Source organism: Centroberyx affinis, unplaced genomic scaffold (genome assembly GCF_046629955.1).
Source record: "Centroberyx affinis isolate AG114_WGS23_722 - 3 ecotype Tasmania unplaced genomic scaffold, CSIRO-AGI_Caff_v1 ptg003542l_1, whole genome shotgun sequence".
Taxonomy (NCBI): Eukaryota; Metazoa; Chordata; class Actinopteri; order Beryciformes; family Berycidae; genus Centroberyx; species Centroberyx affinis.
In genome coordinates, this window is record NW_027281482.1 from 66,745 (window position 1) to 83,628 (window position 16,884).

Genomic DNA, 16,884 nt, shown 5'->3' on the forward strand with positions numbered 1-16,884 from the left:
CACAAGGAGAGATATTGTATAGCAGGACTATTTTAATATATAAATCGTTACCAGGTGATCTAAATACTAAAATCTTTTCAATTCCTTCCTTGGGATGGAATTTCATGAAATGGAGGTCCGTGTGGATTCTAATGTGGATCTAACTGGGGGGTCATTGACGTGAAAAAGTGTTGGGAACCCCTGATCTAGACTTACGTGTTCATATTTAGCTTCCACTTTGTTGCTGTCTTCTGGCTACTGCAGTCTATCCTCAGGTGTGTGTGTATGTGAGTGAAGATGCCAGCAGGAGAGGGGAAGAGTGACATGGACCGTCTAGGTGTCTTTAAAGAGATGGGCTACATCTCCATAGGAGACAAGTACATCCCAGCCACCTACCGTAAGTACACTAAATAGGCCGATCTGCCTGCCTGCTCACCTGTCTTGCTGTAAAGTACACTCCTCCAGCTACTGTTAAAGGAATAGTTCACCCAAAAATTAAAGTTCTGTCATCATCTACTCACCCTCATGCCAGTTGAAACACAGGTGAAGTTTGTCCATATAACACACAGGGAGGTTGCCAGCACAACTCCATAGCAGCCTTCTCCAAAACAACTGAAGTCAGTGGGGACCAGTTCTTCAGAGTTCCAAAAAGACCTACAGTATATTTACACCATCATTTAGTGCAAATCTTCAAAAACTACAGCTGATTGATTTGCAACAAATAATGGTGTATTGGTCTTTCTATTCACAGTGTGATTGTTTGGCTGTTTGTTTTGGAACTCTAAAGAACTGGTCCCCATTGACTTCAGTTGTTTTGGAGAAGGCTGCTACCAAGTTGTGCTGGCAACCTCCCTGTGTGTTATATGGACTAACAAATTTCACCTGTGTTTCATTTGGCATGAGGGTGAGTAGATGATGACAGAACTTTAATTTTTGGGTGAGCTATTCTTAAGTTACAATGGCAATCCTAAGTGTGACTCATTTAATGTCACAAATTGTTAGTGTGTGAACACGGTGCTAAAGAAAGCTGGGAATCCACCAATGTTGGCAGTCCAAGGTAATAAAAATCAAAATTACCAGTTACATTCACACTAATACAATCAACCGTACTGAATGATGACTAATGAAAAACGAGTAGCCTAATGTCTGCTGCAGTTCTCTTATGGTCGATTCAAAATTTGTTCCTAAAAATTACGAATGTGGGCGTTCCAACGAGTTAAACCTGTGAATGCTTCCAAGTTGTAGCAGTGAGACTTCCCATTCTTTCACATCTTCTGTTATGACATAAATGTGACATAAAACTGTCTGGCCTGTTCCCCATAGAGTTAAATGTGACTTTCTGTTTGTGTGTAAATGCAGCTTGAAGGTGCATTTGAAGGTGTGCCGTGTATCATTTTAACATCAATCATTACTACATTCATTTTGAGAGCAAACGGAGAAACAAATGAGGCCATCGGCAAGAAGATTGTCCGTCGATATATATACATTCATTTTGCGCTATGTGACAGTAAAAATGAAATATTGCACCTTTAAGCAATTTTCTGTCCCTGTGTAAATCCATCTAGATTGCTCTTACGAAACCGGTCTCCAGTTCGTAAGCAAGAACTTTCTAAGGGCGTTTTCACACCTATAATTCGTTTGCTCTGGTCCGAATCAGTTGATGAGTTTGTAAACTTGGAGTGTTTTCCCCTTGGTTCGGTTTCTTTTCACACAGAGAAAAATCCAAGCGAACCAAAATGCATCGATACAAACCACGTGAGAACGTTCACTCCTTATTGGTCAGATGTGTCTGGGGCGGGAGCAAGAAAGTAAATACAGGAAGACGGTCCTGTGTTCTGGACTAGTGCACATTGCTATGCAACATGGAGCAACAGAGTTGGCATTTGCTCATAACTGTTGCAATTATATACCAGGCAAAACTGTACCAGCAGAATGCCGAATGCACTTCGAGGAAACGTCTTGAAAATGCTATAGCGGCTATACCTGCTCTACCTGCTATACCCGCTATACCTGCTCTACCTGCTGTACCTGGCTACAGGAGCCGTTTAGCTCAAACTTGCGGAGTAAATTGAGTACACCTGGTAGTTGGGTCGGATCGAGGTCGGATCACGTTCCCACCACAAACGAACCGCTCCAGAGTTCGTTTGGGACCGGACCGAGACCACCTCCTCTGAAAGGTCTTGGTGCGGTTGTTTTGGTCCACACTCGAGTGCGATTACTGTGTTCACACCTGCCCAAACGAATCACACCAAGGGGGAAAACGAACCACAGTCCGGTTTAACCGGACTAAAAGTGCAGGTGTGAAAACGCCCTAAGACTGCCTAGACCATGCTAGAAAAATTTAATCGATACTTGGTTTGTGAACATTGCTGTTGTGTCCCATAGCCAGAAACAAGATTAGAAAGTTTGTCCCACCTCCTGAATTGGAAATATTGTTTGAAATGATTTAAGTAAGTGAACTTCCCCTTTCAAATCCAGGTCCGTTCAATGAGTCGGCCCATCGTAGCCGTCAGATGCAGGCGGGCGTGGCTAAACAGGGGTGCGCCCTGCAGAGCGGCTTGTTTGACCCCACGTTCAGACGGATCTTCGAACGCGAGGCGCTGAGCGACCCGCTGAGACTGGCCCGGCAGAACCGCATCCAACAGGCCAAGAAGAACATGGGCAAGGCCTTCGTACCCTGCAATGGAACCAAGAAGTCGTGAGGGAACACACACACACACACACACACACACACACCAGAGAGAACACACAGACATACGCATGAACCGTAATGAACACACAAGAACAATGCACAACAGACTATACTAGCGTTAGCCCAATATGATATAATATATGAAATAACTCAAAAGGGTTTCATTGATCACATGACAGAGATTCAGATTGTGATAATTTTGTTGCAATGGACCTTTTTCACGGCAGCCATTTTGATGTGTCATAGCAGGTAAACACAGGTGTAACTCATAACATTAATTATGGTTCCATTCCATTTAGGTGTTCTACGGCCATTCCAATTAGCCAGAGTGCACAATACCAGGGCCCTGGCACTGTAACACCTAAATGGAATGGAACCATCATTAATGTTATTAGTTACACCTGTGTTTACCCTGCTATGACACGTCAAAATGGCTGCTGTGAAAAGGGTCTACTGACCTTATTCACATGGCGGCCATTTTGAACACTCTTGGAAACTACCTTAAAGAGCAAGCTACAGCCCAGCTCTGTCTTACTGTTGTGTACCAAGCTGTAAACATACAATATATCATTTCACTGATTTCCCACTGAAAAAACATTAGAAACATATGAATCCGGAATGTGGAGTGAATCTGAATTTAGTAATCCCACTACACTAGTGTGCCAGTGTTTCAGAGACATGCTTTTCTAGCCATTGCAATGAAGGAATGTCAGTACATTGACATGATCTGGATTGACTTAGACTATGGATACAGTAGCAGTGGGGTGTTTGAGCTTTTGCTATAATTAAAATCTCATTAGAATGATTTTCAGTAAGGAGTTTTAGTGTGTCATGATGGTCTAAATGTTGTTTCAGAGGCTTTCCATCCTGACAAGAATATAAATCTGAGGGAAACACTGAATGCTTGTTTTTTGGCATGAAAATGTTGTATTTAAATATATTGAATATTGGCACAAAGTATTGGCAACTTCACTCCAAAAATCAGTATTGGCCTTCACAAACCCCTATCGGTCAAAGCCTCGTCTATACTTTCTTGTGACGGAACCAAGAAACCATGTGGTACTTTAGCCCCATATGCATGTACATGTATTGTATAGACATACTCTCTCTTCGTTCCTCTCTATACTTGTCTTTCTCTCTGTTGGTCTCTACCTCTCTTCAGTTCTGGTTCAGGTAGTTACTATGGGACTCTATCCGGGCCGGTCGAGGCCATGAGCACCTTGACGATCCCCCGGAAAACCAAGGCATCCTCGGGACGCAACATCGTCACGTCCCCTCCCAAGAAAGGCAGTGGTTACAGGTCTATGGCAAGCACTCTTACAGCAGTGGTTCACTACCACTCAACAAGCATGTTTTTCACTTTTTTTTTCTACTTTCCATTTTCAGGCTTTTCGCTAGAATGATTACAGCCTGTACTGTCAGAAAATAAGGTACAGAGTTGTACCTTTTGTCGCTTATTTTCTTTTGTACCTTATATTCTGACAGTGTGAAACTGTGAGGTTTTTTTAAAATGATCTTATGACTGCTGGAAGATCACAGCCTCCCAGGTTGAAGATGTTCTTTGACTTTAATTCTCCCTCCAATGACTATCCAAATCTCTACGTTTTTCTGGAAATTTTCAAAATGAATGTGTGATTTCTCCACCAGTTCTCCACCAGTCACAATCCCAGTCAGAATGAAGCTATTGTGTACAAGCAGAGGAATCAGTGTTGGAATACACAAGAGTGCACATTTTAGTTGACAAAAATCAGTTATTACTCTCATCTTGACATTTGTTTGATAGATTTGTTTGAAATATTTGAGATTGTTGGTGACGTCACTGAAAAGGGACTTCACCGTTCATTGCCTAGAATATTTATATTTAAAAAATAGGAATTAATGCTTATTTTATCGTCACTAGTAAGTAATTTCATTGTTACTAGTCATGATTAAATATTACTCAATCATATTTATAACTATCTCAAAGATACTATTGCTAACTCATGATAGTGACAGTCAGGAAATGTCATAATGCTTTAGCTGAAGGAAGTAACATGTTATTTCCTGCAGCTTTCCCAATGTAACGCTGTCCAAAATGGAGCTGTATGCCTCAGACCCCTATGAGAGAGCCAAGGAACAACTTAAGGTAACGCTTAAAGCCACAGGAGAGTTATCTGTAATTTCTCTTTAGTTGTGTTGTTTTGTCAGAGGCAGTATTATATTGAAGAGCCAGGGCACTCCATCAGTTTTGAATGGGAAAATCCGTAATGCTAAAGATAGCAGCACCAACATGGTAAGACCATGGCCAATCGACGCACCTTTGTGTGCATATCATAAAGAAAATCCCCCAATCACGCAGCTGCAGAACTGTTATTTATGTCAACCAATGCAAGTGGGGGGCCAACAGCGCCCATACAACTTTGACAATAATTTGAAACAATATAATATAATATATAACAGTGTCCTTGGAACAAAGTTTCACACTCCATGTTATATTCGTCAGTGTTCCTAAATATGAAAGAGACAGCAGCATCTCCATTCAGCAACTGGGCAGGAACTGTCCATATACAGTATATTAAAGTATGTTTGGCTGAAGGTAGTTATGACCTCCAACAGCTGACGCTTGACGTCAGGCTTCTACAACCAGGACCACATCGGATGGACACAATTTCCTACATGAAGGGCACAAGATGCTAACGTGTGTGCAGTGAGCCCTCATATTGATTGCAAAAAACTCTGAAACTCTGTGTGTGTGTGTGTGTGTGTGTGTGTGTGTGTGTGTGTGTGTGTCACAGAGGGAAGTAGTGACCCACCGCTCCAAGCTAAAGGGTGGTCCCTTCAAGCTCAACCTCCACCCCAGAGACTTTTTCCATGGCAACCCATACCGTAGTGACAAGCCACTCCCACCAGCACAGAAGCCACTTCCGCCAACACAGAAACAATTCCCAGTCCCCTTCAAACCTTCCTCCCCCAGTAAACAGGTGACTATCTCTCTAGTTATGTATGTATGAATGTATGAGGGTTAGACCGATATGGGTCCAATATAGTTTTTGGACTTTTGGAAGATTAAAAGTCTTTATGTATCTATGTATGTATGTGTAACCCAAAGAGTCTAGCTCTGTGCCCCCTAGTCGGCAGGCACCTCTCCCACACACCCGGTTGGAGTTAGTTTCTGCGTTGTGTGGTGATGGATGAGTGTCTTGCAGGAGAGAAACAGAGTCGCGGTTCTAATTTTATTTTCTTGTCATGGACTCTTCTGTATCAGTCATCAGGTACGGCAACCTTGTAGTAAAAAACGGATTTTTAGAACTTGCAGGTTACTTGCAAAATAAGATGCTTCTTTCAGTAGTTCTTCCATTAAAATAAAATCATATACAGCCTTCTAGATATAATAATACACAATTACAATTTTTTCGGCATTGATAAATCAATCAGCTGCTCGCACCGGCATCCATATCTAACCAAACACATTCAACAACAAAACGGTATGAACAAATAAAGTGGGTGGGTTATTTTAGCTCTGATATTCAATATTTTATTCTGCCATTTAACACTGCTTACCTTGCAGGATAGTAAAAAACAGATTTGAGAACTACGGTGTCCTGCAAGGAACTTAATTGAGAATCACAGCGTACTGCACAGTACAAAAGAAAAACATAAGACAAGAGCACCACCTAGCGGTTTGGTTTAGGCAACTGCCTTACATATGTATTCCGACTCCCAAACTGTTTCATGGCTCTCCCAATTCCAAACTAGGGCTGGGAAATATATCGATATTATATCGATATCGTGATATGACACTAGATATTGTCTTAGATTTTGGATATCGTAATATCGTGATATGGCATAAGTGTTGTCTTTTCCTGGTTTTAAAGGCTGCATTACAGTAAAGTGATGGAATTTTCTGAACTTACCAGACTGTTCTAGCTGTTCTATTATTTGCCTTTACCCACTTAGTCATTATGTCCACACTACTGATGATTATTTATCAAAAATCTCATTGTGTAAATATTTTTGTTAAAGCACAAATTGTCATCCCTACAATATTGTCGCAATATCGATATTGAGGTATTTGGTCAAAAATATTGTGATATTTGATTTTGTCCATATTGCCCAGCCCTATTCCAAACTAATGAAAACCCTGATGATGACTCATGTATATGTATGTTTATGTGTTATGTGCCTTGTGTCAGATTGGGGGAATGAAAGCAGGGACATTTGACGTTTATCCCTCCCATTCTGCTGATCCATACGTTGCTCGGCGTTCCAAGCCAACCAAGCAAGAGGCTCGGGTCTTCCGTCCAGCTCCTGGTCCTAAGAGCACACCTATCAAAAGCATCATCAACCTCAATGTTAACAGGTTTCATCCCCTTCTCTCTTATCCTCACTTTCTTCTTGCCCTCTCTTGTAACGCACCCTCTGGTTGCCATATTGGAGGTCCTCACCTTTTTGCATTTCGAAACTCACAACTGAATAGACATGATTGGTTTCTGTGCTGTTTTAGACTGGTAACTTCATCATGATTTTGTGTTAAACAAGGTCAGCTGTTTAACTAGTGAGTATTTGGTCAGCTAACCATCGCTATCTTGTTGTAAATATCTAATTAGCACAGTAGCTAATGTATCAAGTAGAAGCTAGCATTAGTAGTGGCTATAACCGTAAGTCAATATTAAGATTGGTTGCTTAGCGCAGTGGTTCCCAATGTGGGGTCCGGGGACCACCAGGGGTCCTTGAGGGGGTTCCAGGGGGTCCCCAGAAAATTGATGAATTGTTTGTTTCATTTACAAAAAGTTAACACAATTGGAGAATGTAGAAGAATGACTGTTTTGATCATAGTTTCACTGTTATCTCTCTACCTACAATACAGATAGTCATGGAATTCTGGACAAAATGTATATCCAACAACAAAAATATTTGCAAATTTGGGTCTGAGAGACAAAATCTCATCAAATGGGGCTCCGTGGCCCTGATATGGACTAAATTAGGGTCCTTGATATGAAAAAGGTTGAGAACCACTGGCTTAGTGTGCTGGCTAGTTAGCTTGCCAGCAGAGCCAGAAACCAACACTGTAGGTCAACAGTTTGTTCAGGTTAACATAGCCCCATGGACACAAGATGGCGCTGTTGAGTATTGACTTACTTCTCGAGTCCCAATGTGGTCTGCTTTTTTCCCGGTAGCAAAACTCGATGAGATGCCATGCAGCAGAAAGCGGCTGCTCGAATTCCAATTCTAACATGATGCCTTACTCCGTGGACATACGCAACACTGATATATCCAAAAACTAACTTACCCAAAAGCACAGTTTTGTTTAAAAGTAACCTTTGAAAGTCCTGCGAAAGGCCCACTGGCCAGAGAGACTGCCAGTACTTCTAATGTACTTTGAAAAGTTTCATCACATGTAAATAAAAAGTTACTTGGCTGTAGGCTTACATTTTCTGTGTGTGGCTTGAGGAGAGTCATGCATGCGCAGATGGGCCTAATCTGGAATTTTGTGGAGACTTTCAAAGGTTACTAAACAAAATCACACTTTCAGGTGCTTACATTTTGGATATACGTATGTGTATGGCCACAGAGTAAGGCATCGTGTCATGGAATTTGCAGACGCTTTCTGCAGCACGCCGTCTCATCAAGTTTTGCTAGAGGGAAAACAGCAGCCCAAGGTGAGACTCCAGATGTACAAGTCAATACTCAACAGCGCTATCTCAAGTCCATGGGGCTAAGGCTAGCTGACTCTTCTCAAGCTACAGCTCAGAGTATTTTGGAGTAGAGACTAGGGCTAAAGGCAAGTGTCACAGTAACCTACATTAGGAGACAAATCCACCTTATCGCACTATTCACTTTTACTTAGAATGTTACTGAATGGATCTACAGCCACACCACAACAAGCTTTTTCAGCTAGCTCTGTTTTTCTAGCCTGGTTGTTATGTATTTAGCCAAATCTCCAATGGACCTTCATGCCAACGGCATACGTGGTTGTTAGGAGATTTGTGACCTATCTTCAAAGCCTCTATTCCAACAAAAGCAATTTCAAAGTCATATTGATAGACTAGATTTACACAGGAGCAAAAAACATCAGATTTTGAGCTAGCTTTGGGTTCTGACCTTCTCTCTGCTGACTTAACCTTTATTGCACATTCCTCTTATCTAAATCCTGTCTCTGCTGTGTTTTTTGGTTTCAGGGTGGTGCACTCTGCAAATTACACTTCCTCCATCCCAGCTGTCATGAGCCTCTGATTACAATATCCATACTGCACCACCACTGGCTGACTATTACCCATAGAGCTGGCTAGTCACATGGTAAACAGTGGCGTGTCCAGGCCATTTTGACTGGGGTGGCCGAGGTGGGGCACGCAAGCAAGGGTGGCACTGAGTGCGGCATTTAGGAAGGATGTAGGCAGGTCCCAGGTCAGAATTCTGAATTCCAAGTCAGAATTCTGACTTTAAACTCAGAATTCTGACTTTATTCTCAGAACTCTGAGATTAATCTCAGAATTTAAATACATTTTTCACATGTGGCCCTAATCCTCTTCTATACAAGGCCCAGGTTGAAAACAACCAGAATTATCAGGCATCACTGTCAACTGTATGCATGTAAAAAAAAATGTATGCTACTAATATTACTTCTTGGTCTTTATCTTCAGGTGCATGCTGCATTCTGTTTGGCATAGTTGACATTGACATAGTGTTTTTTTCACATTGATCCCTAATTTTGTCTTCTCTTTGCTCCCCTTGGCGTGTTTCTTGGAACTCAAGGATTGTAGTTTTGGAAAAAGAAATTAACTGGCTTGATGTAGGTTTCAACACAGAGGTTGAAACATTCACAACCATTGATGATGGCAATCACGTAATGGAGCATTGCTTCACCACAGCCTGTTTGATCCAGATCGGCCGTAATCAACAATAGAATGAAGTTGGACGGGGGGTTAACATGGGGAACCATGGTACCATGTGACTAGCCAGCTCTGTACCACCAGCCAACTACTTCACTGCGGGACCACCAGCTGTCATGACATTCTGACTACAGCAGACCAAATGATGAATGGGCACCCAACAGATAAAATGCTTTCAAAAACATTTACTCCAACAGTATGCAGATGATACAGCTCTTGTCATCATCAGTGGCTTACATCTGACTCCTCAGAGAGAGAGAGAGAACCTTTTTCTGTCAGATGGTTTCTTGTGTGAATGTGTAATGTTCTGGACATACAGTACAGAACTATTGTAAGATGTTTCCTTGTGAGATTTCAGAGTAATTGTTCAAGGAAGAGCTCAATCAAAGTCAAACAGAGTTATTTTAGTCTTCGTTCCAACCTCAAGGCACTGCTGCAAACCTAATCCTCCAAAACACACATTTTTTACTTTACGTTACTTATTGGTTAGGCACTAGCTTTGAGAATGTATATTTTAATGATGTTACCTCTACATTTAGATCATGATTCTCAAGGACAGTTGAAACTTGAATATTATAACTTTGGCCTGGTCAGAAGCTCAGTGTGTACATTAGGTGTTGCGTGAAGAATGTATTGGCAGGTATATTTTCGCTTGTGATTGTACAAAAGGCAGTCAAACAGATGAGACAAGATATGACTACATCTAGTTTGCATTGGTTCTGATGGGAAGGAGGCAACTAACGGAAGGAAGTTGCATCTTGTTGAAAGAAGTTATATCGTATTGACACATGACTTCACACAAATGAAATGAAAAGCAAGAAATAAGCAGAAAAGCTTAGAATGAGATTGACAATGAAATCTATTAAAATACATCCCATCCCTTATACCTTTGGTTAGAGAGTCTTTTTATTTGGGTTGATTTCTCCTTAAAGAATTCTTATTTTATCTATTGAGGTTAAACATATACTGCAGTATAAGAAAAAAAAAGTGTTGTACCCCTGAAATTGTTCAATTTCCCAATACTTACAGATATCACAAACAAAATATTAATAGCTAAAAATAGAGGCTTAAAAAATTTTGCTTCAGCTTTTTTTTTTTTTTTTTAGACAAAAGGTATTGGATTTCAAAACCCGTCCTGGTCAAGGATTTATTGTGGTTTCCTGAAATGTCTGAAGATATGAAGACATTAGGATATACAATGTGGATGTAAAACAAATAGCCTATGTAAACCATTATATAACTAGCTGTATTTAATAAAGTGCAATGAAGGACCATCAACCCAAACTGGTGACGGCTTCTTGTGTATTCTTTTATGTTTATGTTCTTCTAGATCAGTGGTGCTATTTTTTCCTTTTTGTGATGGCCCACTACTGCTGAATGAACAGAGTTGGGATCCATGTCCATCTCAACAGATGATCAGCAGTGATATTTGGTTGCCTTGACATTGCTCAGACACTGCTCAGCTGGATAAACTTTAAAAGAAGAAAATGGAGCAACGGAGGTATTCAGTGTGTTTCTTGTAAAACAAATCTCAACATAAAAGTCATCTGTTACACACATACAGACATCAATGCACCTTTTCCCAGACTTAGAAGAATGAACAAACCCGCACTGAGAGAGATATTAGTTATGTAAATACATGGGTATAGTGAAGATATTTTTTTTACAGTCAATGGTGAGATAGTATTCCGGGAAAAAAACGAAGTAGGCTAGGTTAAGGAAAGGCAGCAAGTGCTCGTGGAAGTCACTGTACAAAGGGAGTCTCGTTCCAAAATTTCAAATCCAGGGGGCGCTCATAATCCAGTGTTTTCAAACCATTGAATGGGCACATAGTGGTAGGTCTGCTCGTAGGACCATCTTTGGTAAATCTTCCTTCCCACAATGCACCGCGGTAGATGTGTTCTATAAACCCGCGCGGGACTTCCGTTCTTCCTCTGTCTGCAGAAATGTACTTGGAAATGTGGTCGTCTAACTGTGAGCTCGCGAAACTGGGTAAGAATTTCAGCAGTTGGTTAAATGAAATGTTTATTTTACAGCGCGAATGAATATGTCATTGCATGAAATATTACCAAATGTGAGAAACATCACTAACTAACCTAACACACGGTTGGCCTTAATACATTCCGTTCCCTCTTTTATGAAGAGTAACGTTATCCAGAGTCTGTTCCAAAACGTGGCAATTCGATTTTGCCTCGTTTATCGGCAACAACTATTTAGTGTAACACAACTAAAGACTTGTAACGAATCGCCAGGGTCTGCTCGTAAATTCGGCATAGAAGTTATCCACCAAGCAGAACGTAATTTTAACAAAATGTCAAATTTCGGAGTTTGTTAACACTGCTCTCTACTCCCCTCCCCCCATTCGGGTTAGGTTAGCGTTAACCTAGCTTCTTGAGCTAGCAGCAGTGTGTTACTACAGTGATTCTCAACCTTTTTCATATCAAGGATCCCTAATTTAGTCCAAATTAGGGCCACGGACCCCAATTTGTCTCAAGCCCAAATTTGATTATTTCAAAATAGTCATTCTTCTACATTCTCTAATAGTGTTAACTTCTTGTAAATGAGGTTTAACAACTCATCAATTTGCTGGGGACCCCCTGGAACACCCACAAGGACCCCTGGTGGTCCCCGGACCCCACGTTGAGAACCACTGTTACTAGATCTCAAAACTGGCGATGAAATATGGCGGATACATGGTGCTATCGAACAGATAGCTGGTAGCAGCCATTACTACTTGACAGCATGGCCTAATTACAGCGGCCGTCAATGATGAATAGTGTATGAACATTGTCCTTAACATCTAAATGATTGAGTCCTGCATTTTGTTAATAATTTTAAGTCTGTGGACACAGGAACGGTTGTAATGGTACTTGAAAATTGAATGCACATAGAGATAGATTTACGAAGTATATGCTATAGATGCCTTTTATTCTACCTTGGAGGTAGTTCAATAACAGTTGACAAAATTGGAAGTCTACATGTCCCCCAACCTTTAGATTTGCATCAGCTCACTATCCTTCATATTGTTCCAGCTTGGCCCTCATCAGTTTGTATTGATGTAATTTTTATGCCCCTAACAGAAATGCTGGTCTCCCTTTGGAACAAGCCTCATGGCAAAGCAGCAACTATGGGATTGAGATGACAACCTCCTGCCTTGTCTTTGGACAAAAGGTAATAGATGTGCTCTCATATGAACATTGTTTGGCCATTTGGTGGTTGCCATGTTTAGTCCTCAACCTTCCAACTATGTTGGGGTTCGGCTGATAAGTTTGAAGCTTCCAAGTGCTACCATACTGCACACAAACACACTCATGCCTAATATTTAGTATTTGCGCCAGAATGGTTCCCAGCTCTAAGTCAGCTGTCCAGGCGGTGTGTGTCTGGCTCAGTGTTACAGTGCTGGTAGAGGAAGGCTCTGTATGTGCGTTCGGTTCTGCAGGCTCTGTTCTAGAGTCTGCCGCTACTGAGCAGCTGCGGAGCTCGGCCCAGTGAGAGTGGACTGTCCTGATCAACCTAGCAGGGCAGGCCTAGTGCAGGGCCGCACACTCCCATACTAACACTGACTAGGGCTGAACAATTAATCAAAATTTTATCAATTGCAATATGGCCTACTGCAATTTTCAAATCGCAGGAGGCGCAATATTTGTTAAAGGCGAAATGTGTCAAAATACCATTTTAAATGAAATTGTCGTACTGCAGAGATGTCCTGGCCTACACATCATATTCTACAGACTTAAGAAAACATCTTTGTTTGATAGAGATCCCTGCAAAATCACACCATAATCATTTTAATATTTTCTTCAGTGAAAATGAGAATAATGATGTAAAGATTATCATTCCCTCTAATATCGCAAATCATATCGCAATTGCAATATCAGTCAAAAATAATCACAATTAGATGTTTTTTCAAAATCGTTCAGCCCTAACACTCACACTTGGCTTTCAGTGAGCCACCCTAGATGTTATGGTGTTGGATAAGTTGCATCCTAGAATAATTCAAAAAAGAGCAGCAATTCAGAATTGAGTGACGGCTTGCGTTGTAAACTAAGCTTTAGCCTGGTACTGTGTAGAAAGCAAACCACAGTAACTTTGTCTCATTGTGTTCCAGGCGAAGCTTCTGATGACCAACTCACTATGGGTTTGACAACCACACTGAAGGTCCACTCAAGGTGAGTCTGGGAGAGGCAATCCCCCCCCCCTCCCCATGATACTGTCTTATGTGCTGTGATGATTGTATATATAACACATCATGCTGACAAAAAACCATGGTGAGCCTTAAACACCTGAGCATAGTACTCTATACTAGTGCTTGTCATCAGTAGGTGTAGTGTTGATTTACCTGATGTCTCCTCATTTCCCTACAGGAGCGATGTGGACCCACTGCCTGAGGAGGGGAGGTGGGGGTGATGAACCAGCCCCCAAAGAGCCTGTAGTGTTTGCCATAGGGTCTGGATGAGATTTGCTTTACTTGGGTGTAGAAATTGACTTCTGTGTCACTGTCACAATTGCCCAGATTTCTGTAATTACTTGAAGGAAGAATCTTCTCCAAGGAAAATTTAACTGAAGCTTTGAACGGCATTTATCAGTAAGAGTGGGGTATGCAGGTATGTCAGAGGTTATCAAGTGGGCTCCTCTACAGATTTGTCAATGAATGACACTTCCAGAAGGATCAATAGTAAATAGTTTGGTCCCAGAACCTGCCTAAATTCATAAACCAATGCTGGATGTGTACTTGGACCACAACATCTCATCCACTAAATTCACAAGCTTGCCCCTAGTCTGTGATGAAGTAAAGGGGCAGTTAACCATGCAGTCTTGAAACGTTCAATAGTTTTGAAAAATAACCATGTATTGCAACACTGAGAACGCATTACAAAAACAAGTAAAGCATCTCATCAAGAGCCTATAGTCAACACCTGCAACCAACTACAACTGACATGGGTATGTATGGAGTGGTATATCATCAATTTAGATACAAGTGATGTACAGTATATGCAGTGTGTAGGAACTGTTTGTAAACCCAATCCTGTACTGCCATGGCAGAGGCCTCGTCTCTGTTGTGGACTCATTGTGTTGGGAGAACAATTGCAGGACTTTTGGCACAGGTTCAGTAGAAACCATCTACCAGGGCCTGACTAAAGATCTGAAACACTCTACTTGTAATAGAAAGATCTTAGTAAAACTTAAATTTGAAGGGTTTTTTATTTTTAAATTTTTTTTTTGGCCGTTTTGCACATGCTGCCTGATGGTAACACTGTGCTCTGTTTCCAGTGTGTTCGGAGGGGCGATCCACCCTGGTCCTGGATAACTGGCTGGAAGTCACTGCAACTTCTGTCTTCATCCACTGGCCAATGTTTTTTTTTTTTTTTTTTTTTTCAGTGTTAATGTTGATTATCTGCTAAGATAAATTAAGTTAAATTGTCTTATGTGGGTAACAAGGTGTGATTGTTCTGTGATAATGTAAACGCTTCAATAAATTGCAACAATTCTGAGCACAATCATGGTTACTTTGCCCTATATGTAATGTAATGTTTATTTTGTTTTATTTTGAGTGACAATGCCGTAGACTGTCAGGATGGTGTAAAAGCACACAATTTGGTTTTCAGTTTAGAAAACCCTTTGATGGGAAGCTGTTTCAAAAAATTGTCGTGTTTATTCTTATTCTTGAGCACTGATTTATGGCAATTTGAGTTGCAATGAAACCTAGGCATATTTGAATTTATAACACGTGATTGCTGTTAAAGAGCTCTGGAACCCTTGTAGTGAAATATTGGGTGGTGGAGCCAACGCCTCAAAACGCCAGCCAGCTATAAGTCACTGGCTTTCAAAGGTTGCAGCATTTAGACCTGCAGTTGGGGACCTTTTGCCCAGAATTCCTGTGATATCTTTAGAGACAACTTATGCTTGTATGCATCTTATGTAATTGTCTATTGTATTGAAGGCGTACAGGTTTAAACCTCTGTAAGCCTGTTTTTAATTCATGCTTTGGGATTTAAATATCTTAATTTTGATGGGTTTTTTTATTGACTGTAAAGCACATTTTAACTAAGTCAATGTGTTACAAAATAGTTTATTTTTATTGAAGTTACTATGATTTTTAGTAGTAGTTCTTCAGTAGGTCCTTTCAGACAGATCATTTATGTAGATCTTAGATGTACAGTAGACAGTGGATCACAATGCTCATACCCCCCACCCCTCTCATAGTAGGCTAGTTTAATTCAGACTCAAACTGCTTGTCATTTAGGATGATAAAAATCAGCAAAAGCAGGATTTATTCGCACTGCCTTTACTTATTCTACTAGACAGAACACCTAGCAGTGACTTTCACCTAGCAGTCATTCACTTTTCCCTTGCTCAATGTGCGCCATCTAGTGGACACATAGAAGAACTACATCAACTGATCTGGGATTTCTCTGCCACAGACGGTTTGTGGCTGGTCTACAGGTTAGAATGGTTTGATGACATACTGATTTTTCTGCACTAAAATACTTAAGTTATGAGGACGTGAGCGCACCCTCGGCTCAAATGTTCACAGACACCCAGGACGCAGCGTCCTCTGTCAACATTTCCTCTACAGATGAAGCTGAAAATCTCTGATGTGATCTGGATGTGAGCTCACCAGGTAACGACTCTACCATGGACCATTATGGAAATGAATAGGGCCCTACATTGTGTTGCATAACTGGGATGAGACGATGCTGCTAAAGTAGGCCTACTTCCAAATGTGCTTTCGATGTTTGCAGATCTAAATATTCATTAGAATTCATTCTACAGATCATTTTCAACATTGTCTGACATTGAGGAAAAAAAATAACATTGTCTAAGCAGGTTTTACCTTAGTTTTAGTGGTAACCAAAATCAGTGCAGGTTAGCCTGCGGTCTCGTGCCTACGGCCGAATCACAGCCATGCTCCTACAGTTAACGGTAGCACACCTGTGCAGCGGAGTGATACATATAGTAAAAAGTGCCAGTGCCGTTATACTGTACATCAGCACTGGGACCTTTTAATATATGTATCACTCCGATGTGTTCTACTATAACCTTGATTAGGCTACACAAAACCCTAAGTTCAATCGCACCTGGTAGCGATCAGCGCAAATATGGATACATTTGACCTTAATTATGAACGGTCGTCAGAGGTGGACGATGGGGAAGAAAGTAAGCTCAATTTGACTTTGCAAACCTCAAAGTAGCTAGTCGGGAACAGTTTATGTGTTGCTTGGCAACACTAGTGGAATCCTGAGGGAACTGTGTTTGTTGTCTCAATCACTATTACTTGATGAATAGCTTTGTTAAACTGCCAGTTGCACCAGCTGAACGTAAGCTCTATCGTAAGTTAGGGTG

The 16,884-nt window shown here is 41.1% G+C and overlaps 1 protein-coding gene, 1 long non-coding RNA gene and 1 other non-coding gene across 3 annotated transcripts; all 3 read left to right on the forward strand.

Annotated features, from left to right (window-relative positions):
- Positions 1-276: 276 nt before the first annotated feature.
- LOC139661526 (cilia-and flagella-associated protein 96-like) lies at positions 277-8,884 on the forward strand. The gene is made up of 7 exons (XM_071539982.1): positions 277-376; positions 2,458-2,677; positions 3,834-3,971; positions 4,721-4,796; positions 5,446-5,631; positions 6,844-7,010; positions 8,830-8,884. Exons 1-7 carry the CDS (start codon positions 277-279, stop codon positions 8,882-8,884), a joined length of 942 nt encoding a protein of 313 aa, XP_071396083.1.
- A 2,594-nt stretch (positions 8,885-11,478) lies between these two features.
- LOC139661525 (uncharacterized) lies at positions 11,479-15,030 on the forward strand. Its single transcript, XR_011696596.1, has 5 exons — positions 11,479-11,532; positions 12,621-12,711; positions 13,649-13,709; positions 13,905-14,481; positions 14,812-15,030. It is a non-coding gene; the product is annotated as an uncharacterized lncRNA (long non-coding RNA).
- LOC139661532 (small nucleolar RNA SNORA74) lies at positions 12,886-13,087 on the forward strand. The gene has a single exon (XR_011696597.1). It is a non-coding gene; the product is annotated as a small nucleolar RNA SNORA74 (small nucleolar RNA).
- Positions 15,031-16,884: the final 1,854 nt, after the last annotated feature.

Coding starts and splice junctions, on each gene's coding strand:
- LOC139661526 (XM_071539982.1), top strand. CDS start 277: ATGCCAGCAGGAGAGGGGAAGAGTGACATGGACCGTCTAGGTGTCTTT. Junction 377..2,457: donor GTACATCCCAGCCACCTACC/GTAAGTACACTA, acceptor TTTCAAATCCAG/GTCCGTTCAATGAGTCGGCC. Junction 7,011..8,829: donor ATCAACCTCAATGTTAACAG/GTTTCATCCCCT, acceptor TTTTGGTTTCAG/GGTGGTGCACTCTGCAAATT.